The sequence below is a fragment of the Notechis scutatus genome, chromosome 1 (assembly GCF_049901735.1).
Source record: "Notechis scutatus isolate UNSWTSFEM ecotype Mainland chromosome 1, rNotScu1.2, whole genome shotgun sequence".
In the NCBI taxonomy this organism is placed as follows: Eukaryota; Metazoa; Chordata; class Lepidosauria; order Squamata; family Elapidae; genus Notechis; species Notechis scutatus.
In genome coordinates, this window is record NC_142009.1 from 327,930,854 (window position 1) to 327,950,981 (window position 20,128).

General features: G+C 43.9%; 1 protein-coding gene across 1 annotated transcript in view; it reads right to left on the reverse strand.

The window, feature by feature from the left end:
- Positions 1-15,561, reverse strand: part of MYO1F (myosin IF) — a 95,367-nt gene extending 79,806 nt beyond the window's left edge. The window contains exon 1 of the mRNA XM_026681093.2: positions 15,396-15,561. Within this exon, the coding sequence (XP_026536878.1) occupies positions 15,396-15,398 (3 nt within the window). The 5' untranslated portion in view covers positions 15,399-15,561. The remainder of the gene's footprint in view (positions 1-15,395) is intronic.
- Between the last annotated feature and the right edge of the window lie 4,567 nt (positions 15,562-20,128).

The window sequence follows — 20,128 nt, forward strand, 5'->3', positions numbered from 1 at the left end:
TGGACGTTCCAGTATCCTGAGTTTGTATTTGAAGATTCTTATTTTGCAAATTATTTCTTGTCTGTTATCTTTTGGCAAGTCTTGCACAGTTTGGCAAGGCTTGTGCTTATCACAGCTAATTATTTTGTAAGAGCATTACAAGGTTTCTGTTCCTTTTGGATTGTGTTTGATTTGTTTGAAAAGGGTGTGGGTCAGAACACATGATTGCTCTTGACCAGTGGGAAAAATATAGCCTTGGATCCATCTCTCCAGGAGGTACCTCCTGATTTTGGGAAAAAATCTGAATCTGGCTTGAAGTGTGCCATTGCTGGAGGATGCAGGCTCATTAGGCTACAAATATTTATTGAAGAAACAAAAAATGGCCTCTTGTAAAATAGGTTTAGGGCCAAGTTCCTAATCACGAGTAGGAATTTTGCAAGGGGCTCTCAAGTTTTAAAGTCACTGTTGGATTCTAATTTTCTCTAGGCTTCAGGTTTGGCTTCTGACTCTTCGATGTATCTTGATCTCTGTCTGTCAGCCCTGAGACATAGTCCAGATAACAAACCAATACCATGAGTGTCGTGAATACTAATGTTATCTTTATTGTAAAATTATAGTAATAAAATATTGCAAGTTTAAAGTATGTTCTTTACAGGTAGTTTTCTACTTATGAGGACTGTTTGTTTTGAAAAACTGCACTCATAGTGAACCATTGGTTCGCTTTAACAACCGTAACGTTTATTATCTATTTATTTATTTATTTGATTTACATTGCCGCCTATTTGCCGATGGCGACTTGAGGTGGCTGACACAATGTAAAATCATATTTCAAGTTTACTTAACAACATCAGATTTTCTTAATGACTGCTGCCAAAAAAGTGATGAATTACAACCGTGATGGGCAGGCTCCATTATGGTCATAACTTGAAGAACACTTGTACTTTCCCAAGAGAAATAGGGAAGATCCCTTCTGGGATGCTTTTCATGCCCCCGTTCTTGTCTGTTGGCTGAGATGTGTCTTATCTGACTCTTGGCCTGTCCGTGGCTCTTCCTTGTCCTTTCTCTCAAGGATTTTCCCATAGACCAGAGGCCATTGCAGCCGAAAATTGAGCTTGGGAGCCCACTTTTGCTGGCAGGCCACCACTGGTGCCCGCGAAACAAGTGATGTCGTGCTGTCCATGTCCACCTTGGCCACACCCAGTTTGGCCCCCGAGGTCAAACACAATCCTGATGTGCTCTTCAATGAAACTGAGTTTGACACCCCTGTAACCCTCTGCCAGCGAAAATGGAGCCTGTGTGTGTGTGTGTGTGTGTGTGTGTGTGTGTGTGTGTGTATGGCCCCCCCTGAGCTCCATTTTTGCTGGCAGAGGGCTGCAGGAAACCATCGTGGCTGAAAATGGAGCCCGGGAGGGCTGCACACGGCCCTCCCTAGCTTTGTTTTCACTGCCAGAGGCACTGCGGGCTGGTCCTTCACTGTTTCCAGGGCTGCCCCGTGGGCCAGAGCTAAGCAGCCCGCAGACCGGATGCAGCCCACAGGCCAGAGGTGGATATTCAGCAGGTTCTCACCAGTTCTGGAGAATCGATAGCGGAAATTTTGAGTAGTTCTGAGAACCGGCAAATCCCACCTCTGATTGGAGATTTTACAGTATCCTTCCCATGCCATGGCCATCAAGCCACGCCCACAGAACCGGTAGTAAAAAAACTGGAATCACACCGTTGCCCCAGGCCTTGAGTTTGACACCCCTGCCATAGACCATTACATTGTCTTTGGACTTTGCCATCCCACTAAGTATGATTTGTGGAGTAAGACATTTTCCAAATGTACAAAACATGCCAAACCAAAACATGAGATATCAACCAAAATAGCAGAGCACAGAAGACCGTAAATCAAAAATAGCTACTAAAGCTTAGTATAGACGACCCATGACTCCTCGGTCATCATTTCAGAGAGATTTCCTTATGTAAACAGAAATAGAATAACCAAGGACAAAAATGCTGTGGGGATAGGAACAAGCTGCGACTTCCTTCTTACTTCCCCACTGACTTTGCTTGTGGGAAGCTCCCAAGAAGCATCAAAAATCATGTGACTGTGATGATGCAGAGATGCTCCAGTGCCCACAACTTTGATCTTTGAAATTTCAATCTCATGGGTCCCAGATTTTGGATTCATTCTTTTAAGTTAGTCCACTTGAGATACCTTGATTGAAAAACTGTCGCCCTATGATACACTGCTTTGCCCAATTGATGGCTATAAACAGACAGGAGAGTTTTAGTAGTATATAGATGAGCCAAACTGATTTAGCTCAAGATCTCTTTCCTGAACAATATCTCTTGTGAACCTTGGCTTGCTATGAGCAAAACGTTTGGCTTTCAGCAGCCTAGCAATATGGAATTAGAGGTAGGATGTATCCTGCAATCGCCAAGTCATTTTGGTATTATTGGACAGACTTCACTGGGTATAATGTTTATACAATGAAAAGATCCTTTAGTGATCCAGTGTCTCAACTTTAAACCTCTGCAAAGAATAAGACCCTGTTTTGCTCATTAAATTTGCCCAAACCAGCCGCCAAATTTCTCCCTAGTTCATTCCAGTAAAAGAGTTGGTAACACACCAGCGACATTTTCTTAGGCCTGAGAAGACAAACTAAAGGGTGGGTCCCATGATCTGCAACTAAATTCCCAACTCTTATGCTTTTGTGAACAACATTTAGCTCCATGTGCCCTCAGCAAGCTAAATCATAAACAACCATCCACATTATGGCTTGCTCTTTGTTGCATGATCCTTGGCATAATACAATTCCATCACAAGGGACCAGTCGGAATTAGAGTTGCACACAATGGTCTCCACTTTTCAAATGCTTGACATTATCAAGACTGAGTATCTCCTCTCCTGGCCCCAGGTAGGCAGGTAGGTTGAGCAAACCTTCATTTAAAATGAGCAGGTCACCTCATTTTAAAGAGGGGAACAACAACAAAGATGATTAGATGACTGGAGGCTAAAACATATGAAGAACAGTTGGAGGAATTGGGTATGTCTAGGTCAGGGGTCTGCAACCTGTGGCTCTAGAACCACATGCGGCTCTTTTGGCCCTCTGCTGCAGCTCCCTGTCGGCTGATCCCGCCACTGCCTGGCCCTGCCCCTCCCCTCCCATCACTCCTCACCTGGCCTGAGAAGGTAAGGGTGATGGTGGGGGATGGAGACTCACTCCATATTCCAGAGCAGGAGGTGACTGGGTGGGAGTGAGTGACGTCGAGTTGGCCATGCCCACCTAGTCACACCGGTTGTTAAATTATTGGTTTACATGGTAAACCCAAAACTAAGAACATTGTGGCTTCAAAATCTAAGGGACTAGTTTGAAAAAAAACTCAGCAGAACTTTTTCGCGCAGCTGTTGATAAAAATAGGATCGCCAATATCCAATGATGGATATGGAAGAAGGAGGAGGAGGAGGAGGAGGTTAACGAAAAGAAGGAATAGGGGTGATACGATAGCAGTGTTTCAGTATCTAAGGGATTGCCGCAAAGAAGCCACAACCCATTTTCCAAAGGAACTGAAGGCAGAACAAGAAGCTGCAGGTGGAAACTAATTAAGGAGAGAACTAAGGAAACGTTTCCTGACAGTTAAAACAATTAATCAGTGGAATGGCTTGCCTCGAGATGTTGTGGGTGCTCCAACCCTGGTGATTTTCAAGAAAAGATTGGACAACCAGTTGTCTGAAATAGTATAGGGTCTGCTTGAGCAGGAGCTTGGATTAGAAAACCTCCAAGGTCCCTTCCAATCAGGGGTGGGATTCTACCAGTTTGCACCTATTCGCTAGAACCGGTTGTTAACGTTCTAAGCAGTTCAGAGAACCGTTTGTTAGAAGAAATTACAGGCCTAATCCTGTAAGGAAGGCAGGAAGGAAACATTCAGGATTTCAAGCCTGCTTAACATAAAGTTAATAAGTTTTATTAAATGGTTTTTGTTAGTTCATAACACCCCTCCCCCCTAGGTTCCGTTTGAGGGGTGCGGTAACATATTCGCGTAGATATGCAGGTCATTTCACCTGCCTGTTTGATTTTCGCAGTTCCACCGGTTTTTGTCTGCAGTCCGATTCCGGTGGAACGCTATCAAGGGTTTCTGGTGAGGCTAGTTCTGTTTCCGCGCGGGAGGACTCAGCGCGGCTCTCGTTGTTGTTATCCCAGTCTCCTAGGCTTACTTCCGGTCCCGTGGGCTTGCCTCCCTCATGCTATTTCTGGGTGGAGATATCACCCTGCTCCCTGATTCTTCTTCAGGTTGCGCGTTTCTTCGGTTAGGTTGCTGGGTCCCCGTGATTACGTCGTCATCTATCCCGTTTTCGGCCTCCTCGATATCTCCTCCCCCCCTTAGTTTGTGAATTATGGAAGTCACGGGAGGTGGGTGCCATTCTGGATCGAAGTTGATCTATATGGCGTTTCCAAAGTCTCCCGTCATTAGTCTGTAGGCGGTAGGATCTGGGGCCGGTGGGTTGGGTGATAGTTGCAGGGACCCATAATGGGTCGCCTGAAAAGTTTTTAGCAAACACCAAGTCGCCTACCTTGAATTCGCGGCACTTCCCGCTGGATCCAAAGGGTTTTTCTAGTGAATAAGAGGGATGGAGGCGGTCGAGGTGAGAGCGAAGTCTCCGCCCCATTAGCAGTTCGGCAGGCGTCTTATTCATGATGCTGTGTGGGGTGATGTGTTGGAGCAGGAGTATTCGGTTGAGCTTGTCGTCGATGTCCCCATAGTCCATTTTATGTAGGGTTTTCTTGACGAACTGTACCATTCGCTCCGCCCTTCTGTTAGCCGCAGGGTGCGCTGGCGAGGTGAGCGCGTGGCGGATGCTCCGGTCCGCTAGATACTGTTCAAAAGCTAGGGCCGTGAACTGGGGCCCGTTATCAGAAGCTAAAACGCCTGGTAACCCATGCGCTTGCGAATAATTTATTCAGTTTATTAATGACTGACTCTGTTGTGGTTGTCTTCATTTTTGGATTTCTAGCCAGTTTGAATAGGCGTCAACTGTTAATAAAAACGTGTGTCCTTTGGTGGGTCCTGCAAAATCAACGTGGATACGGGACCACGGACCCCGAGGGTTTCCCACTCGGTTGGCGTCGCTTTGGTGGGCGTTGCTAACGCCTCGGCACTTCTGGCACGTGGTTACCCAGGCTGCAATCTGCTTATCAATGCCCGGCCACCATGCGTAGCTTCGTGCGCGCGCGCTTCATGCGCACGATGCCCGGATGTCCCTCGTGTAATACTTTTAAAACAGTCTGTTGTAGCCTCTCTGGGACGACTTATCTATCCCCCCAGAGAACGCAACCTCTCTGGGAGAAAAGCTCTCTGCCGATTCTTGAATGGTGCGAAATCGTCGTGGATTTGGTCGACTGGCCATCCTCGTTCGACCCAGCTGAGGACTCGTGCCAGGAGAGGATCCCGTTTTGTCTCGATCGCGATGTCTCTCGCTGTTAGTGGCGGCGAGTGCAGCGTTTCGATTTGGAGCGTCGTGAGGGTTGGAGCTGGGTCGTCGACGGCTTCCGGAAGTGGAGAACGACTCAACGCATCAGCGTGGGGAATGGCTTTCCCTGGGCGATGTTGCAACACGTAATTGTAGGCAGCTAGGAACTCAGACCATCGAGTCATTTTTGGCGATAATATATAGGGGGTTGGCTTGTCTCCTGCTATAATCCCAAGCAATGGTTTGTGATCTGTAACTATCGTAAATGCTCGTCCATACACGTACTTGTGAAAGTGCTTCACAGCAGACACAACAGCAAGGGCCTCCTTATCGAGTTGGCTATAGTTTCTTTCGGCCTTTGATAATGTTCGTGAGAAAAACGCAATAGGTGCTTTGTTTCCATTTGGAAGTACATGGCTTAAGATTGCTCCCACTCCAAACGGTGAAGCGTCGCAAGTAATAGTTAAAGGTAAAGTCTCGTTGTACTGCATCAAAACAGCGTCAGAGGTTAGCAAGTCTTTCACTTGTTGGAAGGCACGTTCCTCTCGACGTCCCCAGACCCAGGTAGCTCTTTTATCAAGAAGTCTGTGTAAGGGCTCCGCTACAGTCGCCTTCTGGGGCAAGAAAATGTTGTAGAAGTTAATGAGCCCCAGAAAGGCTTGGAGGTCTGTTCTATTCTTGGGCGTTGGGGCGTTTTTAATCGCTTTTAGCTTGTTATCAGTGGGGTGGATTCCTTGACTATCGAGAAGGTATCCCCGGAACTCCACCCTCTCGGTACACAGTTGACATTTATTTTTTTTAACCTTCAGGCCGGCGTCTTTAAATTTCTTTAGAACCATTCTGAGACGTTTTTCTAAGATGTCTCTATTAGGGGCGGCGATTAACACATCATCAAAATATGGTATGACCCCTTTTATGCCTTGTAAGAGTCTCTCCATTAAACTTTGAAAAATTCCCGGAGCTACGCTCACTCCGAATTGGAGTCTATTGCACTTAAAAGCGCCTCTATGCATAACGATAGTTTGTGCTTCCACAGTTTCCGCATCAACGGGCAACTGTTGGTACGCTTGTGCCAAATCCAATTTAGCGAATATCTTCCCACCACCCAGGGAGTGGAGAAGGTGTTGAACCACCGGTACTGGGTAAGCACTTTGCTGAAGTGCGTGATTCAAAGTGGCCCGATAATCCCCACAAATTCTTAACGATCCACCTGGTTTAATGGGTGTTACAATTGGGGTTTCCCAACGGGCGTGGTCGGTTGGTTCTAAAACGCCCTGGGCTATTAATTTATCGAGTTGCTCGTCGATCTTTGGTTTTAGTGCAAAAGGCACCCGGCGAAGCTTAAGGCGGATGGGAGCTACTTCAGGGTTGAGGTTAAGCGATATTGGGGTCCCTTGTACTTGCCTAGTCCGTCTGAAAAACGTCCTAGAATTCTTGGACGAGAGACTCCTCCCAGTCGTTGCTCTCAGCTCGGTGGACGCCGACTACCTCGATCCCGAGCGGGGCGAACCATTGTAGGCCTAATAAGCTAGGCCGATCACGATCGACGACAGTCAGCAGTAGTGATGCGATACGGTTCTTGAAGGAGACTTGGACTTGGCTGGAACCGACGACCGGAATTCTGTTGCCCTGGTAATCCTTGAGTATGATCCTTTGGGGGCTTAGGTCCTGTCGACGGGTGGCCGGGATTAGTTGCTTGAAGGTTTTCCAGGAAACCATTGAGAGGGACGACCCCGAGTCGACTTCCATCACGCAAGGTTGGTTCTCGATGGCGACCTTCACTCGGATCTTCCTTGCATCTAAGGATGTAGCGTGGCCGATGGTAATGGTTTGGTGTGCCTCTTCCCGTCTCGTTGAAGAGGCAGGTGCTTTATTTCTGTAGGAGTGGTTGTTCCATTGGTGGTTCAGGTGGTTCCGATTCGCGGTTGCGAATCCCGAAGACTGGCTGCAGTTATTCTCCCTGCGCTTGGGACTGGACCCTCGCTTGCTTCTGCAGACCTTTGCAATGTGGCCTCTTTTTCCACAGGAACGGCAGAGTGCGTCGAGGAATTTGCAATCGGATCGTGGGTGGTTTGCCCCACAACCCGCGCATTGTCGCGGGAATCGTTGGTTTTGTTGGTCTCGTTCAGACCGGAGTCGGTTGACCTCTTCCTCATCACTTTCTGATGGGGATTCCAGGTCTTCATGATGCGCCGTTGTTGAGTGCCTCTCGGGGCGAGGCGAGGTGTCATTCGCGAGTTGATGGAGCGGTGCGTTGGTGCAGCGCATTCGAGCGGCCGACTTCCTGGTTGCTTCTGCTGCAGTAGCGTCTGTGATGGCATCGGCAAGATCGATGTCCCCTTTGGCCATGATCTTGCTTTGCACCGTCTGGTCATCTAATCCCAGAACTATGCGGTCTCGCAAAGCTTCTTCGAGGTTGGAAAACCCACAGAGGCCTCCCAAATTCCGGAGGTCAGCGATGTAGTCTGCGAGACTTTTGCTTTTCCGTTGGTCCCTCTGGTAAAATTCATGTCTTCGGACAAGTGTGGGCACTGCGGGTGCATAGTGGGCCTTTAGGAAAGGAGCGAGGGCGTCCCAGTCCATTGATTTCACTTCAGCTGGTTTTGCAAGTGATTTCGCCATTTTAAATACGGCTGGCCTGCAGTGGGTCAGGAATATTGCTCGTTTCTTGCCGGTTGTCGCGTCCTTTAAGTTATTGGTCTCCAAAAACATCTGGAACCGATCCATATATGAGTCCCAGTCTTCGTTTGCCGGGTCAAATGGAGCGGGTGGTATAGCACCGCTGGCCATGTTGCCGTCGTTGGTGCGTGTTCAGCCACATGCTCTGTTTGGTGCTCTTTAGTGTTCATAAGACATAAGACATAAGACATAAGAATTTATTTGTCATTACACTCGCTAGTGGGTGCAACGAAATGAGGTGCTCTTCCACAAAGTAAAACTGGACAAACACCACTAAAAGAAAAAAATTGAACTAAACACAACCAACCATACAATAATCTCTATGCAATTTAAAAATGTAAATACCCCATTACTCTCAGCCATTTAAATTCCACAAAAATCTTATGACCCTGCATTCAAACTCAAAACTGCACTTGGATAAAAACTGTTCTTAAATCTGGTCGTCCTTGTTCTTAATACCCTAAATCTCCTTCGCGATGGTAATAGTTCAAAGAGCTGATGTCCCGGATGAGAGGAGTCATTCAATATATTAAATATCTTCCTCTTACATCTATTCCTATACAGTCCTTCCAAAGAGGGGAGTGAGCAGCCAATGATGTTTTGGGCCGTCTTGATCACCCTCTGAATTGCCTTTTTCTCTGCCACTGTGCAGCTCGAGAACCATACACAGAGACAGTAGGATAATATACTCTCAATTGAACTCCGATAGAAGGTAGTCAGTAGACTCTCAGCCAGTTGTTGTTTCCTAAGAATCCTTAGTAAATACAACCGTTGTTGTGCCTTCTTAATTAAAGCAGCGGTGTTTGTGCTCCAAGTCAGGTCATTTGTAATGATGGTCCCAAGAAACTTACATTCAACCACCTGTTCCACACGAACTCCCTCTATATACAGTGGCTGAATGTCTGCTCTTTTTTCCTATAGTCCACTATAACCTCCTTGGTCTTCTTAATATTAAATAGAAGATTATTATTCTTGCACCAGCGGATAGCTGTAGTACCTCATCCCGATATGCAGACTCATCATCCCCAGAAATAAGTCCTACAAGCGTAGTATCGTCTGCAAATTTCATTATCCTATTGTTGGGATGTTTATTTGTGCAATCAGATGAATAGATGGAGAACAGTAGTGGACTAAGGACACAACCTTGTGGAGTGCCAATGCTAAGTGTCTTGACAGTAGAAATATAATCATTCAGTTTAACTCTTTGTGGACGATTTGTTAAAAAATCCAATATCCATAAACAAATAGAATCTGGAAGATCTAGATCTTTGAGCTTGGCTATTAATCTGTGCGGTATGATGGTATTGAAGGCAGAACTAAAATCTGCGAACAACATTCTTACATAATTCCCGGTGTTTCCAAATGGGATAAGGCCATGTGAAGCACAGTAATAATTGCATCCTCGGTTGATCTATTTTCTTTGTAAGCAAACTGAAGCCCATCAAAGGAATCGGGAAGGCAGGAGATAATATAATTTCGAACTAGCTGCTCAAAGCACTTCATTAAGATAGAAGTTAGTGCCACCGGCCTATAGTCGCTCGGACCATTTGTGGGCATCTTTTTAGGCAGTGGAACGATGGTGGAAGCCTTGAGACAAACAGGAACCACGCATTGTATCAAGGATCGATTAAAAATTTCAGTCCATACCCCAGCTAACTGATCAGCACAATCTTTTACCACCCAACCAGGAATTGAGTCAGGCCCAGCTGCCTTTCTGGAATTAACCGCCTTCATTGTCTGCCTCACATCCTGCTCATTCACAATGAAGGGGAGGCTCTGCTGAGTAAATGATGGCAAAGGGACAGTTTCAGTTTGATGGATCTCAAATCGGACAAAAAAACTGTTCAACTCCTCAACCACCGCCACATTACCATCCGAAGAAACCTTTTTTGCTTTATAGTTCGTTAGTTGTTGAACCCCCTGCCAAACCTGCCTCATGTTATTACTGAGAAAGCAATCTTCAATTCTCCTCTTATATTCGGCCTTAGCTTGCTTAATACCTCTCCTCAAGTTCATTCTTGCAGCACTATAATCTAGATCATTCCCAGACTTAAAAGCCTTATTTCTGGCGTACAACAAACGTCTAACCTTCCCGGTCATCCAAGGTTTTTGATTAGGATAAACCCGGATTCGTTTATCCACCGTGACAGTATCAATACAGTGTGCCATATACCCTAACACCGCAGCCGTGTGATCGTCAAGATCAGAATGATCAAAAACTTCCCAGTTTGTCTGTTCGAAGCAGTCCTTTAGCTGCTCCATTGCTCCCTCTGGCCAGCTTTTCACCGTCTTGATTACCGACCCTGCCTGTTTTCTCAGAGGAATATACTCCGGGGCTAGAAGCAGGGACAAGTGATCCGACTGGCCCAGATGTGGTAATTGTAACACCCTGTATCCATTTACAATATTCGTGTAGACCTTATCCAAGGTGTTCGACCCCCTAGTGGCACACCTTATATGTTGATAGAATTTAGGGAGGACCACACGAAGATCTACATGATTAAAATCTCCCGCAATAATGTATACAGTGTCTGGAAATTTGCTTTGCAAGTTGCCAATTTCATCACCCAGGAAGCCCAGAGCCAAATCTACATTTGCATCCAGAGGAATGTAAACAGCAAGAATAATAACAATGCTGAATTCCCGTGGAAGATAGAAGGGTCTGCATCTAACAGACAGATATTCCAGCTCCAAAGAGCAGTGACGTGTTATAACCTCTGAGTTTGTACACCAAGTCTCTTTAACAAACATACACACTCCACCTCCTCTGCACTTCCCCACATTTCTGTCTCTATCCAGACAATGTAATAAAAAACCGTCCATCTCAATAACAATGTCCGGGATAGTGGGGTTCAACCAGGTTTCGGTGATTAACAACACACAACAGCTTTTCACGAACTTACTTGAAGAGACCTGTAACCTTAAATAATCCATCTTGTTTGCCACGGATCTAGCATTAGTCAGAAAGAGACTTGGGAGTGGCAGCCGCTTCATTTGTTTTTGCAGCCTGTATAAAACACCAGCCCTGCAGCCTCTTTTCTTCCCCCTCTCCCTTCGTCTTCTTCTCCTTCTCACCCTCTCTCTCACCGGAGCCACAATCCACGGAGAGCCGAGGAGCCTTGCAATCTCTGACGGTATGTTATGTTTCCAAACAAACTTAGCTGTTATCTCTTGTTTGCTTTGTAGTCCAATCTTCACAAGCTCACAATTGCTGTAGAGTATGTTCATCCCGCAGGAGGTATTCACAATACAAGATAATCCACACAAAACATCCATTAAAAAAAACACCAAGTCGAAGAGCACTGAGCTGCAGCATGTGAATGCGCGGCCAAGTTTATGTTCAGTCAGCTCTATCGTCTCTTGCATCCCACCTTCGTCGCCAGTGTTATATTCTGGGCATGGGTGCAAGTAACTGAGACGAGTCAGTGACTTAGTGAACTTCAACTCTTTATTAAGGATCAGAAACAGAGAGCAAAACCCTTGGGCAGCAGTAGCCCTTTTATAGAGCTAGCTACTGACCTGTTAACCAATGACCTGTGTCCACATGCTTAACTTTTGCCCAATGAAAGATGTTAAACTAATAGCCAATCAGGTTGCTCCGTGAGGACCAATCCCAGTTCGCTATCCAAGGGCCAGTCCAAAGTGCAGGATTTCAAGCCTGCTTAACATAATGTTAATAAGTTTTATTAAATGGTTTTTGTTAGTTCATAACAGCAACCACTTGTACAGTGTGTGCACAGCGGTGTAGAAAGCAAAGGGAAGACTACTACACTACATATTTCCCAGGAAAATCATGTTAATGACGGCAAAAACCTAACAATGGCCCCAAGTAAGGGCACTCCTTAAATGGGCCGGGGGTGCTAAGAATCTCCCCGTCCGCTAGAAACATGGTAAACCCAAAACTAAGAACATTGTGGTTTCAAAATCTAAGGGACTAGTTTGAAAAAAAACTCAGCAGCACTTTTTCGCGCGGCTGTTGATAAAAATAGGATCGCCAATATCCAATGATGGATATAGAAGAAGGAGGAGGAGGAGGAGGAGGTTAACGAAAAGAAGGAATAGGGGTGATACGATAGCAGTGTTTCAGTATCTAAGGGATTGCCGCAAAGAAGCCACAACCCATTTTCCAAAGGAACTGAAGGCAGAACAAGAAGCTGCAGGTGGAAACTAATTAAGGAGAGAACTAAGGAAACGTTTCCTGACAGTTAAAACAATTAATCAGTGGAATGGCTTGCCTCGAGATGTTGTGGGTGCTCCAACCCTGGTGATTTTCAAGAAAAGATTGGACAACCAGTTGTCTGAAATAGTATAGGGTCTGCTTGAGCAGGGGCTTGGATTAGAAAACCTCCAAGGTCCCTTCCAATCAGGGGTGGGATTCTACCAGTTTGCACCTATTCGCTAGAACCGGTTGTTAACGTTCTAAGCAGTTCAGAGAACCGTTTGTTAGAAGAAATTACAGGCCTAATCCTGTAAGGAAGGCAGGAAGGAAACATTCTGGTGTTGCTTACAGAAACTGCCTCTCCGTTAACCCTTATTACATTCTTGGCAGGACTAGACTTCCCGTCTCAGAAACTTCTCTGGAGTTTTTTTCCCCTTCTTTGCTGGTACTTTGCTTGTGTGGAGTGACCATTCAAAGTTATAATGGCACTGAAAAAAGTGACTTATGACCATTTTTCACACTTATGACTGTTGCAGTATCCCCACAGTCATGAAAGGCCAGGCGAGGAGATGCGTGCCTCGATGTGAGTGATATTGAGTTGGCCACACCCAGCCAATAACATGACCACCAAGCCATGTCCACCCAGTCACATGACCACCAAGCCACGCCTACCACTTAAGCCACGCCCACAGAACCAGTTGTTAAAAATTTTTAAATCCCACCCCTGCTTCCAATTCTGTTATTCTGTTTTGTCTACCTGAACAACCAACCTTAAAATTATTGAATTGCACCTCTGGGTCAAATTTGGATAATAACATACTAGACACAAAACAGACCAAAAGCAAAAAGGACCTTCCCGAGTGCACTGGGACACTGAGAATGTTAGGCCTGCAGCCTGCAAATTTATCACCTTCTTCTGAGTTTTGACATTGTGGTTTGAAGATCTTCAATAAAGGGAAGGGAAAAAGGAGAACTGTTGGAAGGGGGAGGATGGAGATTGCGAAAGTCATGCTCTGCCATTTCCCAGGTCAGTTTCGAAAAGACTAAAAGCCAGCAAGGAACCAGCCTCAAGCAATCACATTTCTAAACTAGCAGTGTTGTGTAAGGCATTAAAACATCAAAAAGGCACACCCGGCCTGCTCCAATAAAACTGGCTTGCAGAGCTGGCCTTAAAATGCAGCTCTGTATGAACACCAGATCCAAACATTACTTTTTTCAAATATATATATATGCATATATTCGAAACTCACTCACTTACTCACTAGTGGAATGTTTTTGACTTTGCATGTAAGCTTCAGACGTCATGTGTGGCATTTCATATGATTTTGTTACTCAATTGATTAAAGGTCTAGTTTTCACCAATGTGAAAAACCTGGGGTTGTGCTATTTCATTACAAAGGGGAGGAGATAATGTGATGGAATTTACTGCCACATAACATTCCTAACTTAACAATTAATAAGAACTTTTTTTTAAAAAAAGTCTGGATAGTGAATGTGACAGAGCTTGGAGACAACAGAGTAGAAAAAAGAAAAAGAAAAAGAAAAAAGAAGAAAAAACTTGAGAAAATCACAAATCACGGGGACCTACAAATAGAAATAGAACGACTGTGGCAAAAGAAAGCGAAGAAACACGAGGCACCAACCTCAAAACATCTGAAACACCATTTAACACCATTGGCATTGACAAAATCACCACCAGTCAATTGCAAAAGGTAGTTTTATTTGGTGGCATCCTGTGACAATACCTTTAATGCCATCAAACTGCAACATCCGCCTAGCTCCGGGTTTTGGAATAACTAAATAGATGGATAAAAATGCCAAATCCAGTCTAAGCATCTAGCTAAATCTGCCATCCATATAGTAAGTAGGTCAGCTACCTCAGTAAGGATTGGATTAATAGGAGAATGCCTGGAAACAATGGAATTTATCCCCCTTGAGTCTGACCTTGAAGTGGTGATGTTCTCAGCAGGTATGATCAATATCTAACATGGTGGAAGGTTCAAAAAGTGACATTCTGGGAAAAGCTGTGCTAGACCAAAGAACATACGAATTTATGGTTGTTTATAGTCCTGTTGATTTAGGATCCCAGCAGTGGCAACATCAGCCTCCTTTACTCTGATGTCCTCCAGTTGTATTGGACTTTTAACATCTTACTCTCCAGTTGATTGACTGGAAAAATTTGAGATTCAAATAAAAGGAGATTCTTGGCTGGAAGAAATTCCTGACTGACATTATTAGATACTGTAGGAAGCATCAGGCAAAGAATACCATGGATAGCCATCTCTTGAGTCTTAAGAGTGGTAGAACATAAATCAACAGCACAATGCCTATGCTTTTAAGACCACCCAGATAACGCACCCACCTACCCCTTATTAAATAATTTATTTCATTTCTAAAGGCTGAAATTTTATGAGATTGATGTCAGAGTTCTTGGATTAGTTAAATAGGGCAGGATTCTAATTTTGGCGCCTGGACATCCTATGATAAGAGTCTCCAAAGTCTTATAACATTTAACCATTGTGCAAGAATTGAAGTAATTTAAAAAATATATATCAGGGGATCCATCTCCAAGCAGGAACATTTGATTTATTTTATCCACTAAAAGGTATCACAGCATTGAAAAACACATGATCTCAATTGAAAAAAAATATATCCAGGATAATAAGAATGATTGTCACCAGGGAAAAGGGGGGGAAAAAGTACTTCAAGGCCAGGAGAGGAAATTTCACCCACTATCTCAGATGTATGAAAGCAAAATAATGTTCTAGTTCACTCTAAAACTCCCATCCAAAATGAACGTTGTATTGATTTGGGTGGGATTTTCAAACAGGCCCTTCAAATCTCAGCCTGATATAACTTCCAGCTGGTGTTCAGTAGTCGTGTAGATGTGAAATATTTATTTCAAACATTTACAAGGCTCCGTCAGTATTAAATCTCAATGCATGTGTGTTTGGGAGGGTAATTTTTGCAGGAAGCATGCCCTCTTATCCTCCTCTTCTACTATCCAGATGTGATAGGATATTAATCCTGTTTTTCAGGGGTTCAAAATAGAACGTCAAGGTTTCACAGCACGTACTTCTCACCCCCCTGCTCTGCACCCAGGTTTTTGGGTCTGATGGGACTTACCATGGCTTTCTTCCTGTCTGCTCTCCAGCTTGGTGGCCAAGATTAACCTACCACCAAGATGGGCCAATTGCCGTCTTGATTCACCAAGTTTTCCCAGAGGACATGGCAGACTTGCTAGCAAGCGAGCTCTGAGTCCTGCAATAACTCTTTGTGCAACCGAAAGAGAGAGAGCGAAATGGAACCAGAGTTGCTTCCTCTATTCCACCACCCCCCCAACACTTTGCTTAATTCCCCTACATTTCCGTATTTTGGGTAAGTAAAAAAAATAAGGTTTGCCCTCGCTTGTCAAAATGAGATTAAGAGGAACACCTCTGCTAAGATCAATCCGGATGTATGAAACAAACCAACACCCTTGTTGTTTTAAAGGTATCATCTTCAGAGAAATGACTCATCAGACATGAAACCTTATCAGCAGTGAGGATGTGCTAAATATCCAGCCCCTCAGAGAATGAGTTATTCTCTGAGAAATGCAGATGGCTTTACTTAAATTCATCCATTTCAGTAATTTAAATAAATATTTTCCAAATATTTTGGAAAGTCAGCAATTTTCAGTGATAGCAAGGGTGGCAGTGGCAGCTAAAAGCAGTGCATTAAAATATCTGGACATTTCAATGCCATTATTTTGTAATACAGGACTCCTCCCCACCTCCATGGATTGCATCTATTATTCTCTTGCAAGATTCTGCAATAAAATTAGAACTGGTATTTGTTGTTGTGCTTCTTTTCTGGACTACCTATAGGGGCAAGCATCAACCTTGCAAGTCTGAAAGCTTTTCTTGCCCCCTTCTTTATTCTTTGGAAAATGAGGGAGATCCCTTCTGAACTGCTTCTTACACCTCCCACCTTGGTGGGAATTCAGTTTTTTTTACTAATGGTTCTGTGGGTGTGGCTTGGTGGGTGTGGCTTGGTGGGCGGGGCAGGGGAAGGATACTGTAAAATCTCCATTCCCTCTCCACTCCTGGGGGAAGGTTAATGCAAAATCCCATTCCCTCCATGCCCCACTCACCTGCTTTCCAGCTCTGTTCTCCTGTGAAGGGCAACAAAAGAAGACCCAGCTGATCAGCTGGGACTCGGGAGGCAGCGAGGCCAGTCAGAGATGGTATTTGCCACTTCTCTGAACTACTCAAAATTTCCGCTACTGGTTCTCCAGAACTGATCAGAACCTGCTGAACACCACCTCTGCCTCCCTTCCTAAAGTACCTTTTACGTGATAGTTGTCCAGGGTCTGGCTTTACCTCCTATCTCCCAAGGCTATTTGCACATACCACTATAGGTTCTAACTGTTGTCTCAAGGAAAAAAAAACATCACATTGTATCAAGACGTTGTACCAGCGGTCCCCAATCTTTATGGCTTGGCAGCCCATTGGGGAGGTAAGAGGGCAACCAACCCCGCCGCTTGTGCAATTTGAGTTGCACGCACACGCATGTCGCACGGTTCAGGCAGCCTAGTTCCAAATGGGCTACAGCCTGGTAGTGGACTGTGGCCCAGGGGTTGCCACCCTTCAATCGACTATCATAACTTTTTATATCTTTTCTCTGGGCTACTTATTTTCAGTTTTTCCAATTAGCTTGATTCTAGGCTACATAATAATGATCTCTTTGTGGATGTGTTCCAGAGCTGCACACGATTTAATATTCATCCAGGTAGAGTGCCAATTGGGGAATGTCAGAATCTGCAAGAGGATGGGGAGTCAAACACCTCTTTCCAAATCAGCAAAATATTTACAGATAGTCTTTGATTTATGACCTCAATCGAGCCCAATATTTATATTGGTAAACAAGACCGTTATGTGAATTTTCTCCCCATTTTACGGCCTTTCCTGCCACGTTTATAAAGTAAATCACTACATTCCTGATGGATTTTGCTCATTGGAAAGTTGCACAAAGCGATCACACGGCCCCAGGACACCGAAACGGTCATAAATATGAGCCGGGTGCCAAGCACCTGAATTTTGATCATGTGACTTTGGAGATACTACAACAGTCGTAAGTGTGAAAAATTGTCATAACTCACTTTTTCCATTGCTGTTGTAACTTTGAGCGGTCATTAAACGAATGGTTTTAAGTATGAACCTGTTGCCAAGCATCTGAATGTTGATCACATGAACGTGGGATGCTCCAAAGGTCATAACTCTGAAAAATGGTTGTAAGTCACATAAGACTCTTCCCATCCTGCTCACAATCTTTGTGATCTGTTGCCTTCTGGCAAAAGATACAGAACAATTAAAACTCGGACCACACATTTTCTGAATAGTTTCTATCCCAGAGCTATAATTGCACTTAACAATGAACTTAAGGACCACCATTAGTGAGCTGTTGGACAGTATTACTTGGTCTGTTGTGTGGATGCTTGTGTGTTTTTAGGAGGCGGGGAATTTTGGTGGGTGGGGAGGTGTTTGTGGATTGTCATGTGTGTGTCAGGGGTGGGATTCAACCGGTGTTACTACCGGTTCAGTGACTATGTTTTGTGTGCATATGCGTGCTGTGCACGCGTGTAAACAAACCTTAAGCTGTGCTGACAACTGAAAAACGCTGCGCGCAGGTGCACAGCATTTGAAAAAGCCTCTTTTTTTCCTGCTTTTTCAACCTCAGCTGAGCCGCGCAAAGCAACTGAGGTTGAAAAAGCAGGAAATAAAGGACAGGTAAGAGCCCGGGTGGGCAGGTGGGCCAAACAGCAGCAAACACAGAACTGGTTCTCTGTCTGCTACTCTTCAGAGCTACCGGTTCTATAGAGCTGGGCAGAACCAGTAGCATCCCACCCCTGGTGTGTGTGCATGTTGAGTCTGGTCTCTGGGTGTTATGTGAATTTTGTTGTATGGGTTATCCTGTGTATATATCTACAATGACAATAAAGAATTCAATTCAATTCAATGCTGTTGTAACTCTGAATGATCACTCAATCAACTGCTATAAGTCGAGGAGTCCCTGTACTAACTTAACAAACTGCTGTGATTCACTTAACAATGTGGCAAGAAATGGGGCAAAACCCACTTAACAAATGTCTCACTTAGCAACAAATTTTTTAGGCTCAATTGTGGTCATAAGTCGAGGCTCACTTCACCTTGGAAACACAGATCTTTTCTACATACAATTGCTGTTATCAGAGTATGATCATTTCTTTGAATGTAGCTAAATTTCGGTATACTGCCTGCGAAGTTAGGCATTTTGACTGTCCAATGACCACTAATTGTAATGTATTATCTTGCCTTTTAAATTTAAAAAAAAAATGTTTCTTATGTGTAATGCTGGTCTGTGACTATAATAAAAATTATTTATCATTATTATTACAAGAGGGTGGGTACAGCACTGTCATCCAAACCCCACCCCATTTTGTACATGTATGTGATGTCAAAACATGTATAAAAGAGGAGCTTGAATGACGATGTCTTGCCTATATGTTGGAGATTTTTACCTCTGTCTGGATGTTTAACCCTATACTTTTTTTACTGAAATTCATCTGATAGTTGCTTTGACCCTTCAACCTTAATCCGACATCTTAAAATTTATTTTAATCCTACAGCTGAATATTAAGTGAAGTTTCCCAAACCTGCTCTTTTCTGTTCTGGAAATTGTAGTGTTTGTGTTTTCCACAGCTGCATGAAGGTACTGATTCATAAAAGTCATTATGGATAGGCAGTTCTAGAGATCAGAATTCAAAAATAAGCAAATAAACTCGAACTTGGGCTGGTAGGTAGTTCCTTTATTATAAAACTCATGCTGTAATTTCTCTCTCTGTCTTTCAAATGCTTTCCTCTTGGAAATAAGATTTTAAACAATTTCTATAATCATTATAATAATACATCTGTGTATATTTATATATGAAATTATACATTAAAAAAAAACCTTACATTGCAAGCATCAGAATAGAATTCCCTATCTGAGCAGCAGTAAAATCACAAACATCATTTAAAACATCACTTGTAAGTCAATTAGAATGATTACAAGTAATCCTCACTTAGTGACTCTAACTGGGAATGGCAGTCACATTGCTAAGTGCTGGGGTGACTACGTGAAATTTCACGTGGCTGCGCCAGAGTTATGTCATTTTTGTTTCCATCATCAAGCAAATCACTATCATTAAGTGAGACATCACATGAATACAACTTGCAATTTCACTTCCATGCTTCCAATTAATTCTTGTCTGAAGTCACAAATGGGAATCAAGATAACCCAGGGGTGAGGTGGGTGCAATGACTATAAATGTGAGGATTAGGGCCAATCTGGAGGTTTTTTTTCCAGTGGTTGTAACTTCAACCAGATACTAAACAAGGGAGTCAGTAAGCAAAGGCTACCTGTATATTGGGAGAAGGATCTTTGCTTGTACAGGAATGACCTGAGAACAGGAAGTTACCTCATATTTTCTTATTGCACTACAGTCCCAAGCTGAATATTTAAGGATTTGTCCTCAGGCGAGTTAACAAGTACTGAAAAGTCAAATGGTTTCTTTTATAACCTTTGAAAATATTTTCATGTATATGAATATGCCATTCTATCTATTTCTAGTCAAATGCTGGTTATCATCAATCTAACATTTGAACTGGATCCAGATTTTTTGTTGTCGTTTTAACTCAGGTGAAATGTCAAGGGGAGACCAAAATAAATAGCACAAAATGAGTGAAATGCCACACGATCCTTGCACAATAAACCACTTTCTCAACTTATCTGGGAGGCACTAACTCAGGGCCAGGGGAGTTTGACTTCAACACAAAGACTAGAGACCCATTTAAGGGTTG